This window comes from Pinus tabuliformis, chromosome 8 (assembly GCF_031772625.1).
Source record: "Pinus tabuliformis cultivar Carrire ecotype Pingquan chromosome 8, CPIR1, whole genome shotgun sequence".
NCBI classification, from domain to species: Eukaryota; Viridiplantae; Streptophyta; class Pinopsida; order Pinales; family Pinaceae; genus Pinus; species Pinus tabuliformis.
This window is the reverse complement of record NC_142294.1, coordinates 1614428036-1614449634: the sequence shown is the minus strand read 5'-3', so window position 1 is coordinate 1614449634 and position 21599 is coordinate 1614428036. Positions and strand designations below refer to the sequence as shown.

The 21599-nt window shown below is 41.9% G+C and overlaps 1 protein-coding gene across 1 annotated transcript in view; it reads right to left on the bottom strand.

Annotated features, from left to right (window-relative positions):
* Positions 1-6994: 6994 nt before the first annotated feature.
* Positions 6995-21599, bottom strand: part of LOC149242240 (phosphatidylinositol/phosphatidylcholine transfer protein SFH11-like) — a 234023-nt gene continuing 219418 nt past the window's right edge. Inside the window, exons 11-12 of the mRNA XM_089370797.1 lie at positions 7168-7338; positions 6995-7048 (exon numbers count right to left, since the gene is read on the bottom strand). Coding sequence (XP_089226923.1) covers positions 6995-7048; positions 7168-7338 — 225 coding nt within the window. The remainder of the gene's footprint in view (positions 7049-7167; positions 7339-21599) is intronic.

The window sequence follows — 21599 nt, the reverse complement described above, 5'->3', positions numbered from 1 at the left end:
GCGCGATCGGGATTAAATTGGCGCAAAAAAAAGCGGAAAAAATCGGCAAAAGCAAAAAAAAGAAAAAAGCGTTTGGCACAAAAATATTCTTTTTTTTTTTTTTTTCAATTTTTTTAATATCTAAACCATCTACAACTTAATTATAAATACATTACACATAAAATGATAAAAAAACTAACATATAAGATGTTTAATATCATTTCTAGCGCTAAAATCACATAACATTGAATCATGTCCTGAATAGTAAGTCCTGACTCCTGAGTCCCAACTCAGCCTCAAAATATCAACAAAAATATGATAATGTATCTCATCATGTCATAATGTCATATACAATAAAATGAAAGTCTAATCCTATTGATTTCCTCTGCCCTCTTGCGAGAAAATGCCACAGCTTTCCCTTTCCCTCTAGATGTAGATGCTGGTGCCCGTGCAGGTGGAAATGGCAGTGGAGTCTGATGTGCTAGACGTTGAAGAACTAGAAGCAGGAGCTATAGGAGGTAGACCACGTCCTCTACTGGTGGCAGGGGTACCCGGGCAGGTGGTGTCACCTGGAAACATTACAATCTCCCAATCCTGAAACACTGATAAGTCTGCTGGATTTTAAATGAAATCTAAAATTCTACTTTCTCCATATGAAATCCAATGAGGCTGGAACCACTCTCAAACATCCTGAGTCATTTCATGTAATGTTAAAAATTTAAGTAAAAGGATGAAAATGAAGATTAAGGAGAATGTCACTTTTACTTTAAGAATTTAACATTACCATGAATAGCATATCCATACTAGGGCCTAGACTTGATCATTAAGCTACCCCACTCAAAATTATTTGTTTCTTTCAAAAAACATTGCATGAAAAAACCCAAAAAAAGTTATAAAACTATGCTGTCCTGACCCCCACGATTTTTTCGTTAAAAATCGCGCTTTTTTCGAAAAAATCGCGATTTTGAAAAAACGCGATTTTTTCAGTAAAATTCGGCAAAAAAAAAGTAGGCGATTTTTTCGTATAAAAACGTGATTGATCGACAAGATGAAAAAATCGCGATTTTTTCATTAAATCGCGATTTTAACAACACTGGGAGAAACTTCTGGGGCTTCTCAGCATTTCGATCACCCCTCACCGACGGCGCAGCGCCCTTCATTTAGTGTGCCAACTAGGGCTACACTACCCTCTTTTGTGCCAACGGCACAAATCGAACCAACAAGGGAGGAAGACACTCCCTAGATGGGGGATTACTTCATAGAGTGACAGGCGATGGACAAAGATTTCAAAGAAGCCCTCTCCTTCAGAGATTACTGCAAGCTCAAGCAGAGTGAGAGGAATAAGGGATATAGAGGACAAGGGACCCAAAACTATGAGCTGCAGAGAACTATAGGGAGGATGTATTTCCCTACATTTGATGGCACTGCCAAATGCGCAGCCAGGGCTTTGTTTGAATAGATGGATACATACTTTCAACTCAACCAGATGATGGAGCAGGAAGCCATTAAGAGGCAGTGCTACACTTGGAGGGGGAAGCGCATGACTGGTGGTTTCACAGCCTGACCACTTTGGGGCATGCCCAAATAGTTTCTTATGAGGACTTCACCCAAAGGGTGGTGGAGCGATTTGATCAGAGGGATCCGGAGGCATCTTTCAGGGAATTGACACAACTGCGCCAAACAGGCAACCCAAAGCAGTACTTCTCAGATTTTCTGCGTGTGTCAGTGATGGTCCCAGATTTGTCCGAGGCAAGGAGGGTATACACCTTCATTGAGGGCTTGCTTGAGCCTCTGTGTGGACTGGTGAAGTCACGCAGACCCTCCACGCTGCAGGAAGCGGTGGTGTGTGCCAGAGATTTACAAGGGGGCATCCCCAAGACCAAAGCGCCATTTCCTGCACGAACCCCTTTTCCACAGAAGGGGCATGAGACTAGACCCCCACCACCGAGGACCACACAGGGGAGGGGGCAACTAGATGAGGAGACATGGAAGGACCTCCAGAGGAGGAAGTTGTGCTTCACATGCAGAGAGCCCTGGGCACTTGGCCATAGGTGCACTGCAGGTAGAGCACATTACATTGAGGTCTTTTCTAACAGTGACCAGGAGGACGAGGTGGAGCAGGATTGTGGTGGGACAGATGGAGAGAGTCTGGTGGACAGAGGGCCACCACCACCACCTCCACAGGGAGGGCATCTCTTGCCTCATTAGGAGGAGTCCTTGCTTCTTTATGTGGGATTATTAAGTTTTCGACACTCAGGATCAGAGGTACAGTATAGGGACAGAAGGTGTCGATATTGGTGAACAGTGGGGCTACCCACAACTTCATAGATGCAATAGTTGGTCCAGAGGAGGGCCTCACCACAGCAAAGTTTGAGGGATTCTTCATCCTAGTACCAGGTGACCGTACCATCCAGTGTACCAGATACGTACCCTCCTTAACAGTAGTTATGGGAAACTACTCGATGACAGACCACTTCTTTGTGGTCAATGTGCCAGACACCAATGTGGTGATGGGTGTCCAGTGGCTATATTCCCTTGGGCGAGTCACGACAGATTGGAGGAAACCTGAGATGGAGTTCATGGGCTAGATGGCAAACTGGTGGTCTTGAGAGGCATGCAGTCTTATCCGCCTCAGATAGTTTCGGCCCATAGGATGGAGGCAGATCTTCGGCATGGGGACATTGCATGGGCAGTCAAGTTGAGGATCTCAGAGGTTGGGGGATAGGCACAACCACCACCAGCAGACATACAAGCTTTACTGGACAGATATGCAGTAGTGTTCGGAGACATTCCACCAGGGCAGCCACTAGATAGAGGGTTTGAGCACACCATTGAGCTGGAGCCAGGTATACAGGCAATCATCACTACTCCTTATAGGCACCCCAAAGCCTATAAGGACAAGATAGAGAAGGCCATTCAGGAGTTGCTTGTGTTAGGGCATATCAAGCCTAGTTCCAGTCCTTTCGCTTCTTCCGTAGTGTTGATGAAGAAGAAGGATGGGACCCTTCGCATGTGTATCGACTACCGAGCCCTTAACCGAAAGACCCTTAAGAACCGGTACCTCATTCCCTGCATTGATGAGTTGATGGATGAGCTTAGACGAGTCAAGTACTTCTCTAAGATTGATCAGTGTTCAGGGTACCACCAGATCAAAGTTCGGGATCAGGACATCCCGAAGACAACATTTCAGTGCCACTATGGGCACTTTGAGTTTCTGGTCATGCCATTTGGACTGACCAATGCTCCCGCCACATTTCAGTCTTGCATGAACCATATCTTTCGGGGACAGTTGAGGAGGTTCATGCTAGTGTTCTTCGATGACATCCTGATCTATAGCTGGACGTGGGAGGAGCACCTCCAACACTTGGAGGAGGTACTGCGCATTTTGGAGGAGCAGCAGTTTTATGCCAAGCTCTCCAAGTGTGAGTTTGGATTGACAGAGATGCTTTATCTCGAGCATATCATTGGAGCAGACGGGGTGAAGGTTCACGAGGAGAAGATTCGGGCCATCCGGGATTGGCCAGTACCCCGAGATGTGACTACGCTGAGAGGCTTCTTGGGTATTTGCACTTACTATAGGAAGTTTGTCAAAGGGTTCTCACAGCTGGCAGCACCCTTGACTGACTTGACCAAGAAAGGGGCCTTCGCATGGACTGATGGAGCACAGGCCGCCTTCAATCGCCTCAAGGAGGTGATGAGCAGTTGCCCTATTTTGGCACTCCCTGACTTTTCCTAGCCATTCACAGTGGAGTGTGATGCATCAGGGGTAGGAGTTGGAGTCGTATTGTCACAGGAGGGGCATCCCATAGCTTTCGAGAGTCAGAAGCTCCTACCGCATGAGCTGTCATATTCCATATATGACAAGGAGATGCTGGCCATTATGCATGCATTGGCCAAGTTCCGCCAGTACTTGGTGGGCAACTGATTCCGAGTGAAGACTGATCACAACAGTCTTCGACATTTCATGGGGCAACAGGGCCTCAATGACAGACAATAGAGATGGGTCAGCAAGGTGCAGGCCTACGATTTTGACATTAAGTATGTGCAGGCAAGCACAATGTGGTGGTCGATGCTCTATCCAGGAGACCAGTTGGGTTATCTCTCATAAGCATCTGCCAGGATTGGAAGGCTTTGTTATTGGTAGATTACTCCAAGGATAGGAGGGCATGCGAGGTGCTAGAGGAGACACATGCCGATGAGCGTTACAATGTGATGGATGAGGTCATCTATTACAAGGGGCGAATTTACTTGGTGCCCAACTCACATTTGAGGGGGAGGGTTCTCCAAGCAACTCACGATTCACCGTTGTCCGGACACCAAGGGTTCCAAAAGACTTACATGGCTATTCGGGAGAAATTCACATGGAAAGGCCTCAAGGAGGATGTGCTACAGCACATAAAGAGTGTGAGGCCTGCCAGCGGAACAAGGGAGAGCTAACTCACCCTACAGGGCTACTACAGCCACTTCCCATTCCAAAGGGGAAATGGGAAAGTATTTCATTAGATTTCATCATTGGGCTCCCCACGGTACAAGGGAAGGATTACATATATGTAGTGGTTGACAGGTTGACCAAATTTGCCCACTTCTTCGCCATCCCCACTAGATACATCGCTGCACAAGTTGCCGAGTTGTTCTTCCGAGAGGTTTTCAGGTTACATGGCTCCCCAACAACATTTTGAGCAACAGAGAGCAGATTTATGGGTGGCTTTTGGCAGGAGCTCTTCAAGTTGGTTGGGACAGAGCTTACTCTTAGCACCAGTTATCACCCTTAAATGGACGGCCAAACATAGAGGATCAACCAGTGGTATGGATATGATGCACTAACTTTTGCTAATGTTATTTTCGGAGACAGTCAGGCCCCAAAGGCCAAAGATTGGGTCCAAGAGAGCCAAGATATCCTCAAAGATCTCAAGGATAATTTAGCGACAACCCAAAATCAGCAAAAATTGTATGCAGATCGGCACAGGATAGAGAGGCACTTTGAGGAGGGGACTTAGTATACCTCTGATTGCAGCGTTATAGATAGTCTATGCTTAAACAGAAGGGGACCGAAAAGCTACAGCCACGCTTCTATTGGCCCTACCAGGTGACTAGGTGGGTTGGGGAGGTGGCTTATGAGCTAAAGCTGCCTCCAGGGTGTAGAATACGTAACCTATTTCATGTCTCATGCCTAAAGAAGGTGTTGGGACAACAGGTGACCGCAGCAGCTGATCTACCTCTTTGGATGATGAAGGCCATTTGGTGTTGCAACCAAAGCCCATTCTAAAGAGCAGGGAGAGGAGATTGAGGAGCAGGACCATCAGGGAGCTCTTGTACACTGGAAGAACTTGCCGGATGAGAATGCCACCTAGGAAGGTGAGCACATACTGGAGCACCCGGCTTTGAGGTTGCTTGAGAGCAAGCAACATTTGGAAGGGGAAGATTGTCATGTCCCTTCTCAAATGTATTAGTCACGGGGTGCAACTACACAATTTTGGCATCATTTTTGGCTTAGGAGGAGGACCCCACACGCAGAACTTAGGAACTATAGGCAATTCGACTTTATTTCTGGCAGCTAGTGGAATGTGGAGGTCACCCACATGAATAATTCGAACTTGACCATTGCATGAGTTGGAGGGAATCGAATTAGTTGAAGGAGGGGCCCACATGAGGCTAAGGGGGCCCAAGGTGATAAAAGAGGAAGAAGCTCTCATTTTGCAGCATCTTGAACATTTGGAAACAAACACTCTTTTGTATGCTCTGTTGCTTAGCGAGTCTACCGGCTGTGTAGCCACGAATCTCTCACATGGGAGATTCAACCTCTTCTTCAAGGGACCATTCGTGTCCGCCCTAGGGACGCTGTTCCACAGGAGTTTCAAGGAGTCGCGTACAATCACACACTTCAGCCATCAGCACAAAGAGGAAACTGCGTATTCTTGGGTAGCCAGAAAACACACAAGGGGAGTTGGAAATCAGCAAGGGGGATTCACAGCTTGCTGGGAGAGTCCAAAATAGATCAGCAAGGGGATTCACAGCTTGTTGGGAGAGCCGAGAGTTGAGGAAGCGGCATAGAAAAGGCATTTTCGCTAGAGTAGCAGCCAGCTAGACCAGCGCAGCAGTCAGTTGAAGTTTTGGATAGAGGTACTGTGCAGAGGCCTCTGGCAGCAAACTTGTGGTGCTTGGGAGAGCAGTCATCCAGGCCAAGGGTCATCCAGGGAGCAAGGAGTTAGTCAATACAGATGAACCCAATGTTCTAAGGGTGTTTTCAGAGGGTTTTGCAAGTTGTTTCCTGCAAGTCGAATTTGGCAGCAACAGCTAGGGAGAGGCTCCAAGGAGGCCGAAAATCCAAAGTCAAAACCAGAGAAATTCCCTTCTGGGTTTTTCTGGGTTTTGTCCAAGGAGTCTAACGCTGAAAGGATATAATTTTCTGGGCGGTTTTTGGGCACATTCCAGCGGGTCAAAATTTCAGCAGGACAGCGGTTTTACTAGGATAGCACAGTGCAGAGTGGTGCAGCAACTGGGCAGCCTTCAACTCAACTATTCCATCACCTGGGTTTGGTCCAGCTTGTCCTTGAGACAAGCCCAGGTGCACCATCTCATTTATATTGTACCTATGCTAGCAGATTTTATAATATATGGCTCAGCAATTCCATATTTACAATGTTTTATGGATGTATAATGTATGTTTTTAATTTTATGCTACTGCACTATTTATTTGTTTAAAATATCACTCATATTCCTACTTAGGAATATTACATATTGGGAAAACACATCCACCACATTGGGGAATCATTCCCCCTGCGTCTACCCAAGTTTCCCCAAAAGGGGATGTGGGGAAACATTTCCCCAGGCATCCCCACATCTTGGGTGTGGGAAACGTGGGGTACATGCACCTCACCCTGGAGGACATGTCCCCATGGAACATTGGAATTTTAGTTTGATTCATCCCTTGGCTTGTACAGTAATTTTGACCCACCACTATGGCCCTTATTTAATGACTTGGCCACATCACATTAATTAGTATAATAGGCCTTATTCAATGACTTGGCCACATTACATTAAAAAGACAAACTTCAAACTGATTACACACCTAACCAGAGAACATAAGCACCAAAATACATAAGATAATCAAATACCGATTCATAATTTCACCCACAAGGAAACTTCAAAACTAGCAATCACATGTAGACAAAAAATGCTACCACTTACATAATAAACTTTCTTATATAAAATAAATAGGTACACTCCATATGTTAAAATAAATTTGTATGTTACATTTTCACAAGTTGAAACCTGGACTGCTGCTCCTGACTCACTGGAATTTTTGGGAAAATCTTCATCTACAGCTAAACGTAAATCCTCATATTCAATCTCCTTGTCCTGCACAAATATAAAAGAGGGAATGAAGAGAATTTTTGAAAAGAAGGAAACCAGGAACTATGGGGCAAGTATAATAAAAATTGCTTTACAAAACCTTCTCTGCATTAGTGACGGGAGAACAAAAATGCTAAGTTACTGTATTAGAACCATGATTTGGGAAAAAATCACAACATTGAAGCATCTACACGTAAAGGGAAGAAAGCATCTACACGTAAAGGAAGAAAGCATCTACAAAGCAGAAATGTATACTTTCACATCATAAGTCATTGTTTTCTTCTAGTTCTTCCTCTATTATAAAATTTACAGATATATAAATATTTACATGATAATGAACTAATGCACATTGTGAAGAAAACAACAAAAATGGTATCTAGAAACAATAAGAAATTAAGATTTGAAATTATGATGTTCTGCATTAACTAACAAAATGACATCTGCAAATCACTAACCTACACTTTTATATTATATTATACTGATGTTAATTGCCGGACATTTCATGTCAAATTTTCTTCCTCTCTTGTGAAATTAATTGATGTCACTTATGGTATCCATGTTGAGATCCACAGGGGAAAGAGAGAGAGGGAGAAGGATAAAATGAAACCACCAACAACCCCCTAAACCATGCAATAAATGGAGAAATAACAATGCTTCTCTTGAGATACCTGCTAATAATAGTGAACACAACACTAGAAAGCAACAATAGAGCTGACCCATAGGAGCACTAGAGAGAAATTCTCAAAGACAGTTAATGCTTGAGATATAGCAGTCTCTAGCCATAAAAGACTTTATAAAGGAATGATGCCTATAGGCCAATGTTGCACCAATTTTCTGGGACGGGAGAGCATAGGAGCAGGGAGATGCACATGGTGGTCATGGGGAACCACCCCCGAATTTTGGGGAAAATCGTGGAGGACAGGGAACAGGGGGGGACAGGGAATAGGGGGGGGACAAAGGAGGTTCCCATGTTTAAAAATATATTAATAATAATAATGATAAAATCTAGACAATAACAATTTATCCCATGCAAATTCATCGTGGTGCAATGTAAATATCAGTGAAGCACCACCCGTATAAAACCCGCGAGTACCCACGGGTCTTGGCGTTTTTTATAGCGAGTCGGGTCACTCACATAGAACCCGCGCTTAAGACCTGGACTCTACGGGTATTTTATTATACTCGGCTACTTGTATAATACCCGCAGATATATTATAAAACCCGCATCCGACCCTTCTAAGACCCGTCGACCCTCAAAAGGCAAATTTCTTTTGATTATTTTATTTTTTTTATTTTTCTTTTCTTTTTTGGAAATGTGGAGGGAAAGGGAAATTGGAGGAAAGAAAATTGTTTATAAGCACCTCTCTCCCTTCCATTTGTCATTCACTTGTCATTTGAGTGTTTGGCTAATTTCTATGAGTGTTGAGTGACTCCATTGCATAGTGAAGGAGCTCTTGGAGGAGGCTTCATCAGATCAAAGTCCAAACCCAACTTCAAGTAGGCTTCATGAACCTTGTTTAAATGTTTTCCATGTAATTTTTTTTTAATTTTGTATTCAATTTAGTTTTTTTTTTTTTCAAATTAGTTTTATGTTTGCAAAATTTTATGGCCCAAAAAAATTGCAAATTAAAAAAAAAAAAAAAAATCTTTTCTTCCAAATTTTGTCACCATGCCACCAAAGGATTCTAGAAAGTCTCATGATCCAGCATGGGCACATGGTCAACGAATCATTGTCAATGTCATGTGCAATTATTGCAATCCCACAATGCATGCAGGCATAAATGGGCCAAAATACCACCTGGCTAGAATTCCTAGAAATGGTGTGGGATGTTGTCAAAATTGCCCTAATGAAGTCACTACTGAAATAGAAACTACTTTGGAAGCTATTAAAGATGAAAGTTCTAAGAGGGCAAAAAGGAAGGATGAGATTGTTGGGATAGATAGATCTTCATCTCAAAGTGAAACACAGATTCAAAGTCTAGGTATTCATAACTCATCTTCAAGTGTTGTGGCAAATAGGAGTATAACCTCATCTTTCTTCAGTCCTCGTACAACTCCAGGATCTCAACCAACCTTGGATAGTTTTAATGAAAAGAAGTGGAAGGAGGCAGATATGCCAGTGAGGAGGTTTTGGTACCATAACAATCTTTCATTCAACTATGCAAAGTCTTATTTTTATCAACCCATGGTGGATGTCATTGCAAGCTTTGGCCCTGGATACAAAGCCCCATTTTATAATGCACTTAGGGGGAAAGAGCTAGATGAGGAGCTTGAGTGTGTCAAGGAACAATTGGAGAGCATTAAAAACTCATGGAAATTTACAGGTTGTACAATTATATCTGATGGGTGAACAGATCAGAGGAGTAGAACAATAATAAATTTTACTGTAGCTTGCCCTAAAGGAGCCATGTTCCTAAAATCCATTGATGCATCTGCAAATGTAAAGGATGCACATTTGATTTTTACATTGTTGGCTGATGTGGTGGAGAAAGTTCAAGTTACAAATGTTGTCCAAGTAATCACGGGCAATGCAACAAATTATGTGGCAACTGGAAGGTTGCTTTGTGCCAAATATCCCACCATTTTTTGGACTCCATTCGCTGCCCATTGCATAGACTTGATACTAGAGGACATTGGGAAGTTGGAGTGGGTGCGAAATGTTGTGCAAGAATCAAAGCAAATTACCAAGTACATTTATAATCATACTTGGGTGTTGAACCTTATGAGGGAATTCACACAGCGTGAGCTTAGTCGCCTAGCTATCACACAATTTGCTACAAGCTTTCTTTCCCTCCAAAGCCTTTTTTATGAGTACCAAGCTTTGAGAAGAATGGTTTGTAGCCAACAATGGGTATTTTGAAAGATAGCACAAAACCAGAAGCATTGTCTGTGAAAACATCTGTCTTTGGTGATGGTTTGTGGGACAAAGTCACTGAAATTGTCAGCTTCACTGAGCCCCTTGTGAAAGTCTTGAGATTGATGGATGGAGAGAAACCTACAATGGGATATATTTACGAGGGCATGGACAGAGCCAAAGAGGTCATCAAGAATTTCTATAAGGGAAATGAATCTAAATATCTCCCTATATGGCAAATTATTGGTTCCAGGTGGGACAGGCAACCACATTCACCATTGCAAGCAGGAGCATATCTCAATCCGAGTTTATTCTATAATGAGGGGTCTAACATTCAAAGAGATCCAGAGGTGATGAGAGGTGTCATGATTCAGCTCAAGCCAACGTCTCAAGGACAAGAAAATGCCTTGTAAGTGCAAATTGTTAGAACTTAGCTTGTAATTTTGTTGGTTCTCTTTTATATGTTTGGCATTGCAAACTCATAACCATTGTTGTTATTTTTTTACAACTAATTGGTGGATAGATTATGGCACTGAGGCACCATAATTACAAGAATTTGCCATCAGAGTTTTGAGTCAACCCTGCAGTGCTTCTTCTTGTGAGCGCAATTGGTCAGTGTTCAAACACATCCACAACAAAAAGAGAAACAAGTTCAAGCATGAGAGATTGGAGAAGTTGGTTTTCATCTACTACAACCTTCAAATGCTCACAAAACAAGTGCAACCAAAGGATACAAATCCAATTTTATTGGATACTATTGATTTAGAATCTGATTGGGTTGTGGAGGAGGAGTCCCCTGATTTGAGTTGGCTTGATGAAGAGACTGAGGATCTCTCTAGTTTGCCATCTCAAATGGAGACTCCAAATACACCTGCCTCACAGTTGCTTCAGCCTTCCGATGTTAGCACTAGCTCCACGAGGGCTTATTGTAGGCATAGTCGTCCATGAGTGATGAGACTCAAGATTGTTATGAGACAATCATTTATCATTTATGACCTATGTATTTGAATTTTGAACTTGCAAACATTTTTTATTTTAATTATGGAATCATGAGTCCTTTTCTTATTCAGTATCTAAATGTTTTGCTTACAAAATTGAATATGTTATGTTGTACTTTTACAGATATGAGATGATGTTATGAATTATTGCATATATTGTGGTTTTGTAACTTATAAGGATTGGAATTGTCATTAGTTTCTTTTTTGTGCTTAAAATTTACCATATTTTAACTTTTTTGTATTTTGACAAGTCTTATACAAGTCTTATAAGGGTCCTTCCCAAGTCTTATGTGAATCGACGAGCCAATAGCGTGAGGAGTCTTATACGAGTACGAGTCATGCACCATTGGCAAATATTGAACAGTAAATAGTAAAATAATACTTCAAATTTGTAAAGGAAATAACATTTAAAAATTATTCAGATTCAGTTATGAAATACATTCATTCATAAACCATAAATGAGAGAGAAATAATAAAACACTGCTACATTGATTTAAATTCATCACTCTAGAATCTAATTAGGACCAAGAAAAATAGTAGTTACTGAAGTCCGAAATAGTAACTTGAAATTACTCAAACTCAAAAATAGTGATTATTGAACCTGTTATCGCCTAAAATGTACACCTAAATGTGGGAAAAGTTTCCAACCCCACAAGGTATAATCTTTATGGCGCAATGCTCAGAACAGGGGTTGTCACCTATTCCCTACTCACTCTGTTTAAGTTCTCTCCTAGGCAAGCTAAGGGGGGTAGTCCCTAAAAGATGGAAAACTTGTTGAAACAACAAGTCTAGGAGATCTAAGGGCAAGGCAACTATTATTAATGTAACTTGATTATCAATTAGAGCAAGTGTAAGTGTTTATGAACAATGTATATAAGATAGATTCAGTTAAGATTATGACAAACACAAGATGTATAAAATGATATACCGGTGCCTTGAAACGATGCTCAAATAAAGATACTTTCAAATAAATGAATCCTTCAAGTTACAATAACAACAATGCTGCAAGGTAAGTGTTAGTACAAAAGATAGGACAATATTGAAATATGAGCAGAAAATATAGCTTGCAAAAATGCAAAAAACTTGTTCTTCAAGAGAAAGGCTCAAATAAGATATGACAATGTCAATGGACAATAAGCAAGGAATTTAAATGACAATACACAGCAGTAATAAAATATAGCAAGTGAAATAAAATGCTCACAGTTAACAATACACCCAAATGAGAGAAAATTAGACAAGTGAATGCAGAACTAGGCTATGTGATATGCAAGATCTTGGTTAATTTTCTTTAAAATGCCTAATCAAAGGTGAATTCCTTCTCCTCAATTTGCTCCAGAACTTGTCTTAGAACAAGGTTGTAGAAAGGCGTGTTGGGGAAGGAGGCTAAGGCCTCATTAACGATACCTACCCAAGACTTCTAACGACCCAAGTGCTTCTGTTCCTACAAGGGATTGCCCACAAGAGAACTGCAAGGTCACCTATTTTAACCGTGTTTAAGGGTCAAGCTCATCAAATTGAATGGTGGAAAATGTGGCCTTAGCTTTCTATTCAACCAAGCTTATGCTTGGAGGTAGATTTTAAGAATGCAAATCTAGTTCTAAGCAAAATGAGATGTCAAATTGCAATGTTTAAATGAGATACAAGATAAATCAATACGCTTCAGTAAAGAAATGCTAATTCACAAGATTAGATTACTCAAATAACCAATGAAAGGTTTACTCAATGAAACAAAGCATTAGAGAAGAATGCCAATACAAATGCTTTTAATTTAGAAATTGCTCTTGGGTGAAATGAGTTAATGATTATATTTAGATGCCAATTCATTTATGATATATATTTAGAAGGCTTTTAGAGAAAATGTAAGCACAAGCAGTCATTTTAGATGGCATATGAGATTGCTAATGTGTTCTTGAAAATATAGTATTTTAAGATCTAGACACAAATGAGACATGGCAAGAGATCTTCAAATGTAAACCAGATTCAAATTGCAATAAGATCAAACCAATAGCAATCCAAAGAGGAATTTAGATCTGAAATGCAATGCACATGAAAGTGAATGCAATCCAAAGAGTAACTTAGATCTCAAATGCAATGCACATGAAAGCAATGAAAGGAATTAGAAATCAGATCGAAAACTATGACAGTTAGATCTAGATCTAGCTAACCAATGCAAGAAAAGGTAAGTTAGTCAGTACCACAAAAAATCCTCTTAGGAAGGAGGCAGGAATACCATGGGAAAATCCCAAGCTCCCTCAAAAGAGTCAAGATCACTTTATATTATTGATGTTACAAAAGAAGAGAGCTCTTTATACAGAGAGAAGAGCTCCTCCTTTCAAGGAGATCACAATGATGATAAAGGACAAGTGAATGGGCAAGCTTTTCTCAAGAACAAAATCAGATCCACTATGATTTTGATGCCAAACCCTTGATAATAGGCGCTTCAGATTGACAAAGGCACTCGGCCTAGGCTTAAAAATGAAATCAGAAAATAGGATTAAAATTTATTTAAAATTTATGGTGAAATTCTTCAAGGATTAAAATCTTATTTTTATGATGAAACTCCTCTTCGAATGCTCTCACACCAGGGAAGGAGGCTTGCTTTGGAGGCTTCGCCTTTGATGAAAAGAGACCTCAAAATCCCTTGCTATTTCTTCCCAAAATTAGCAATGATATCAGGTCTCCAAGATCAATCTATGTGTCCCAAAAAAATGCAATGAAAAAAGCTCTTCCCAAGATTGATCAAATAACTACAACACAGGTTAGTGTTGAAATTATGATGTTCTATGTTGTAACAATCACTTATTACAAAACTTCTTTATGTTGCAATATTAGATAAGCAATTGTAGATAGAACATAAATCAAATGCACAATAGAAGACAGCCAAGAACAAAATGAGACACAGAATTTAGGTCCAATGACCAGGGAAAACCCAACCAGATTCTTCTTCTATTAGAAATCAATTGTTCAGCAAAGATACAGAGTACAATGAGAGATCAAGAGAATGAGTAAGTTCACTGTTATGAATATAATTCATATTAAAATAATAAATAATAAATAATTAACTAATGGTTAGTCAATTAGTAATGCAGAGGCATGTATTAAAGACATGACCATTCATGAAATGGCACATGCCTAAGGCATATAAGTAGAACCTCATTCTCATGTGTAAATATCACACATCAATTCAATATACAGTTACATGTCTTACAATGGACATTTACGTCTTTGAAGTATTTTAAAGATTTTCGTTGCATATACGACTTTTGTTCGTTACATTGGTATCAAATCCACGTTGGCAGATCCTGGCCTTTGGCCATCAACTTGTCGTCGCAACTAAAGTGTTTCGCTACACAAGTTGGAGTTTCTCCATTTTCGGTCACGTTGTTGGCCACTTAAAAAAAGAGTTGTAAAAAAAAAAAGAATTGGAAAAAGAATTATAAAAAAAGAGTTAAAAAAAAATTAAATAAATAATAAGTCCTTTGGCCATTGACATTTCAATGGTTCTAGTAAAAAAAAATAGTCCAATGTAAATTTTGAAGGAGAACATTCATATATATAAAAAGGTTCTACATTATTGATAAAAAGTGCATGATAAAGTCAAAATGGAATCTTTCCAAATATCTTTAAAACCATAAATAAGAGAAGGAAGTGTTTATTTTTGGTAAGATAGGATGTGCTCTAGCCTTGAAATTTGAAGGAGAGGCTAAGGCACATGAGATCTCCAAGACCCGGAAACCGTTTTGAGAAATTCCACCCGAGGAGTTATTAAAATAATTAATATTTTTAATGGGTTCTGTTGACGGTGCTAGACCCGCCAACATGTCAGGGGATCTCTCTGATAAGAAGTCCCAACTAGACCTCAGACCATTTGGTGTAGGAGTCCCAGCAGTGGGTCGTACGATATCGCCTTGACCATAGTTTTGCACAGAGGCAAGTAAGATGTCCCTGTTGGTAGCAAGGGTGTGACATATGCAGCAAGTCAAGGAAGGTGCATGAGCGGTTCTAACACACGGAGGGTGAGGTGAGTGCGCCCCTTGGAAACCTGTGAAAGCACGAAGTTAAGAAGGGAACACACGAGCTAAGATGCATCACAAACTGGAAGGCAAGTGAGCTAGCAATCCAAAGTGATGGTTAAACCAACAGCACATTTCAGTAAGATTCATACATACATATACAGAAAATAGCTACACATGCATGCATAAACAAACAGATACATATATCATTTAGAGTAAACAAGATAGTTGAAATACAATACGACATATGCATGAAATGTGTTGACTCTGTTATTAAGAAGTGAAAGCTCCAGTCATACAATACAAACATGACCAACCACTAGTTCCGACAACGGAACGTTACAGTCACTGCCGCCTGCTCCTCCAAAGAGATATATTAGCTCTGCACAGTGGAGAAGCCAAGGCTCGTTACAATACTCTCCAAGCTTTCTCTAAGATACTCTTAAAGAAAGCTTGGTTGACCAAAAGCCTCTACAATGAGTTATGAGGGACTATATATTGCAAAGGGTGGGGTGCCCCTTAACATTCCCCTTTGTGATTGTTCATCTATCCTCATGACTCTTCATCTACTCTATGATTGTTACATCCAACTATCGACACTTGAACTTCCACTTGACAAGACATCACATACAATTTGCGCATGTACCCATGTGAGACAAAATAGGATTGAGCAAGCCATGCAAGACATCACTATGACTCAGACAACTGTGGGAAGACCAGGTCTTCGACATCCTCATGGTGGTTGACAGTGGCAAACTGATGCCATGCTTGGTAGTCCACAATGGTGTCTGTGTACTCTGTGGTGACATCTTTCTAGAATGAACTCTTGCCTCCATAGCATCCGGGTACACTGCTCGGGCTCCTCTTTCCAACTCGTTTAATAGCACGCGCATCATTGTCTTGAGTGCGGTCGGACCAGCGACATATTGATGCATGGTGTCTGCACTGATCACCAAGTCTGCATTGGTGGCTATGTGCATCAACTCGTCAAAGTACGAGTCAAGCTCCAGTCAAACTTGTGCCTTTGTCTTTGCCTCGGTGAGTGTCCCAATAGATGGGATCACATGTGCATGCACAACAACATCCATACTCCTAAATACCCGTGCATGGGAAGCCTATAGACTAGTGATGAGCTATGGGAGGTATTCATAGTTCCGGATCTGACTCTGGATGCATGCCTTCAGCTCGATCGCTCTAGGCTTCATCATCTTGGGCAAGTGTAACGGGGCTCCCTTGTATCTCATTGTCCATGTTTGCATGTAATCAACAACAGCATGCACGTTTGACAAGATACATGCTCTCCTAGCACATCGCTACTACCAACCATTGAGATGGACAACTGCCTTATGCACGGTACCAAACTTGGAATACAACACCCACATGACTGCCTCAAGGGACAATACTTCATCCAGTATTTCCTTCTTCAACTCTGCTTGGGCAAATGTTGTAACCAGTTCTCCTCCCTGCTTGGCCGTCTATAACTCCTTAGTCATTCGCTCGTTCTTAGCTATCAAGAAGCGAACACTCGAGCTAGTGGCTTCGGCATATGCTCTGGTAGCATCGGCCAATGTTGTTGGATGCTTGCGCACGTCAGACACGATCACTCGTTCCTCAAACTGCGCAGGAGATGTGTGATCATCCGGAGTAGACACTCTGCGAGATTGCACAACCCTATGCTGCGACTCGTCAAATGATATATTATGCATCTCTCCTTCTGAATTGTCTCCAAAGATCTCACTGTCTCCTTGGTCACTTGGGACTTGCTCCGCTTCCAGATCCAGTGAAGCTGGTAAGTCGACCTCCTGGTGGTAAGGCATGAGTCGATGTATTGCTCTAACTCCTGTTGCTCCAAGGCTTGGCAAACGTGAGGAAGGGTCGAGAAAAATACCCATATTTAGCATATTGCTCCTCGGAGAACATCACCCGTATGCAGACAGGCTGATCCAAATGTTGGTACACCGATGTGACAGAGCTTCTGGAGGCTTCAGGAATCCAGATTGACCATCTCCCTCCTTTTCAGTACTCTCTGAATGCTCCAAGCCACCTCCTTCCCAATCAGCAAGAGCTGAATAAAATCATTAAGGAGGATATTTACAGACGATACATTCAGACTACATGGACCAATCCTCCCAATGGGTTGTGTCCAAAAATGGCCTTCTACGCAGAGCATTGCCTGGAGATCAGGGATGGGCTCATTGTCAGACCCCAGTACATGTTCCAGCATTGGATGCATGCCCTTAGAATCCCCCTTGGGCAGATCACCACATCGATAGGGCGGATAGGATTTGCCAACTCTACCACTTACAGGAGATAGAGACAGAGACACACTTCATCTTCGGATGCCCTGCTTACTACGAGATTCGAGGTCGTTTCCACTGTCTCTTCAGGTCTTCTCAGACATTGACCAGCGTCCTCAGATATGTTGATCCGAGATGCTTGCACTTTATCTCAAAGAGGCCTTCAGATTTTGGGCCTGTTTTCTTCAACCCCCCACCAGATCGGACACCACGCAGAAGATCACAGACTTCTTTAGGGCGCTACCATCAGCGCGGGGCACCAAAATAACCATTGACCAACCCACAGACACTGAGGCCAGATCAGTGTAGTCCCGGGGGGATCGACCCACCAAACTGCAACAGCGCTCCAGGATTGGATCCACCCCGGGAGGCGCCCTAGAACCTCCAGGCGACAGCCCAGTATGCCCACAGGATAGCAGACTTTCACAAGCTTCTCTCAGTTTTCTTCTCTCGACCTCGGATGTTAGTAGAAACTGGGCAGGAGACTTTTTTTCTCCTTCTCCTTCTCTGCTTCATCGTAGTGCTTTGTTTCAAAGCCGAGAGCTTCTAGCTTCTACATTTACATGTACTTAGATTATAGATTTATTTTCCGCTCTTTAAAAAGAAATGTTAAAGGGGACCATTTGGTCCACCGGCTTGGCATGATGTAGTCATTGTAATCAACAGTCCCTTTGACCTATTATGGTCATTTGTAGGACATTAATAAAATTATCTATCTTATCAAGTGCTTGTTCAACCTCTTGAGCGAAATCTTGCTCCTACGATTGCTCACCATGTTCGCTTGGTGCTAGCTGCTTGGATGAATCGACTACATACACAAGCACAGTTTCATTTGTTTGTACACGTTGTGCCCCCTACTGTACCTGTCTTGTTGCGCTTTCTTTTCCTATTTGTGCAGCTTCTGTTCCTTCTAGAGTTGCTCCTTCAACTCATGCAACTCCTCCTTTGTTTCCTCCATTCTCCGTTTTTCTCTTTGCCTTTGCATGTTCCTCCTATCACATTGTTGCCTCTTTGCCTCTATTGCCAAAGCTACTTTCTGCACAAATGGGTCTGCTCGAAACTTGCAGCTTTTCTCTGCGTCCGCGTTGTTGACTATCTTCCTCTTCCCCTGTTGTTACTGCTCTCCTAGATGCTCCTTCACACTACTTTGCTAACCATTCCACAGCGATGCCGACTAGTTCATTAGGCCTGGAGAAGCTGTGACAATATCTCCATGGGTCCTCCTCTGCCCAATGACACGCCCCGTGGATCCACTGAAACTGTACTCTCGCACAGTGATCTTTTACAAAACAATGCGGGTCATACGGATTAAAGCTTCAGACGTCGAAAGGATATTTCTTGATCTCCTCTGCTTCGACATCCGTGTGCTTGAAATTTTGTATCTTGTATAACCCGATCCGCAATGGAAGAGCGAGCCAAGGTTCCTTCTTCTTCCAATGCAGCCTAGCTGACAGTCCTGCCGAGATGTGGTATGATACTTCTTGCATGACGAGCTTGTCCAAGGCAAACTTCGGCAAAACATGTGAAGGCTTCTCCGCATTGTACATCTGTATGAAGGTGCCAGATGGTGAGGCATACCAATCTGCTATGTCAATCAGTGCCTCCATTGTTGCCTTCGACATGCAAGGTGGATCCTGCTCAAATATCATCTTGTACACCGGGGTGACAAAATGATCTGACAGCTATGTGATGACTCCTTGTTAAAATTGGCAACTAGGGCAAAATTTCATGTGGGTCATCTTATTCATGGCTGATAATATGTTCATTAGATTCCTCTCGTCGAGAGGTGTAGGATTGATTTAAAGATCCTTCGATTCCGATAAGCATTCATGGAGAAATGAATTTATTTTGATTATGGAATTATTATCAAGCCGACCTACAACTCATGTAGGCTCAGAAGCCCAACAGTCGCATCTATTCAAACATCATCATTTGTGTATAAATACAAGAGGACTTTTCTTCATTTGCAGTCACTCATCTCATCACATCTCTCTCTCTACTGCGCAAAAAAGAGTCTCTTCTCTACTGCGCAGAAAAGGGTCTTTCCTTCACACATGTGAAGCCGAAAGCTACTGAAACTGAAGCTGCAACTGCAGAAGTGAATTTTGACCTGCATGGACTAGAAGATCTCCTCATCTGAACTGTGTTGTAGGTTCATCTGAACCTCCTCTGAAAGCTGCAACTTTTGGTGGTGGAATCAAGCCGATACGACGATCGGTTTGTGAGATATCGTCTGCCCTAGTTTTGATGATGAAGCCGCTAATGTTGATGTTGCTGATTTAGGGTTTTCTACGGCTGATATAAATCAGATTTATTGTATTGTTTCTCTCTGTTGAATTATTGAAGATAAAAGAAGATTTGATCAAAGGGTTTCCCCACACATCATGGGGTTTGTCCCTGGCTAGCCGCCACATCTTGTGTCTCTTGTCTTGGCTTGTTTTCTGTCGATTGTTTAATGTTCTATCTGCACTTTACTTTATGTACATGTGATTGCTAATCTGAAATAATAAGAAAAGAAGTAAATTGTTATAAGCATAGAACATACCATAACTTAACATGGGATCAGAGCTGAGGTGAAAACAAATCCCGACCAAGAGCAAGAGCAATCACCGAAGAGAAGATTAGCAAGGCTATCCTAAAAGAACTATGGGGTCCTCAACACTCTTTCCTGCCGAAGACAAGCTCCGTGAGAAAGCTAACTATCACGGATGGAAGATGTCTATTGATCTAACCCTAGAAGATCAAGGAGTGTTGGACCATGTAAGAGGCAGTATTGTTGAGCCTCCATCAAATACATCCGTTGCTGCCAGGTACAAATGGAAAACCAGAGAAGTCAAAACAAAGAAGATCATCTGGGACTCTATCAACAAGCACTTGGTGGCCTTCATCTCTGATTTTAACACCTCCAAGGAAATCTACGATAGACTGGTGAGTTTATTTAAAGTTAATGATGCAAATCAAGTTTTGTTTCTTAGAAATAAGCTAAGGGAAACCAAGAAGGGTAAAGATGAGAGTATGCAAGCATACTTCTTAAGAATCACCGAGATCAAGAACGATCACCTATCTATTGGGGAGACTATTGCTGATAGGGAAATGGCACTCACGACTCTTGGAGGATTACCATCCGAATGGTACGTGTTTAGGACTACTCTTCTGAACAATCATGTAATTCCTGGTTTCAAGGAATTAATGGCTAGATTGCATTCCAGAAGAAACAAGGGTAGAAGAGCAATAAATGCCCATGCCTAAAGGTCCTCCTGCTGCCTTTTCTTCTCATGCTAAGAAAAGAAATAATTCCGGGACTAAATCAAAAGGAAAGGCTGGACCTAAAGGTGGAAGAAAAGGACAATGTTACATCTGCAATAAAGCAGGTTACTATGCAAGGGAGTGCCCTGATATAAAGGACTCACACCGGGACAATGATCAAAATCCCTCTGATGGCAATCAAAGGAATGACAAATTCAATAGCAAAGGTAAGAGGAGAGCTGGGAATCAAGGAAGAGGACAACCATTCAAGAAGGCTAGAAATCCAAGATGTATTAAATGTACCTGACCTCTGAAAGAACCTGGTGTCCATTTCGGCAATGGAAGACAAAGGCTACAAGGTAACCTTCAGCAATGGCAAGGTACACATATGAAAAAATAGTGTTAAAGATGCCTTTACTCTTGGGTTTCGTGTTGATTCATTATATCAGGTCGATGGAAGTCCGCTAGGTGTCATGTCTTATGACACATCTCTTCAGTTCGAACTTTGGCATCGGAGGTTTGCCCACCTTCATTATAAAGCTCTACTCGGTGTAAGACAAATGGTGACAGGGATGCCCGAATTCCAAGTAGAAAAAGAAGGTGTATGTTCGGGATGTACCGAAGGAAAGCTCAAAAGGAGACCATTCCCCTCAAGCCTAAGCAAGACCTCCGATATATTACAATTGGTTCACTCAGGCATACCTAAGGTTGGCATTAAGAGGGAGACTACTACACCACATACTCCAGAGCAGAAAGGTGTGGCATCATACGATTGTGGAAGCTGTCTCTATGGGTATATGATGTAACAATGCCTGATGTGGAAGAACCGATGGATCCTATTTATCCACCTGAGCCTTCC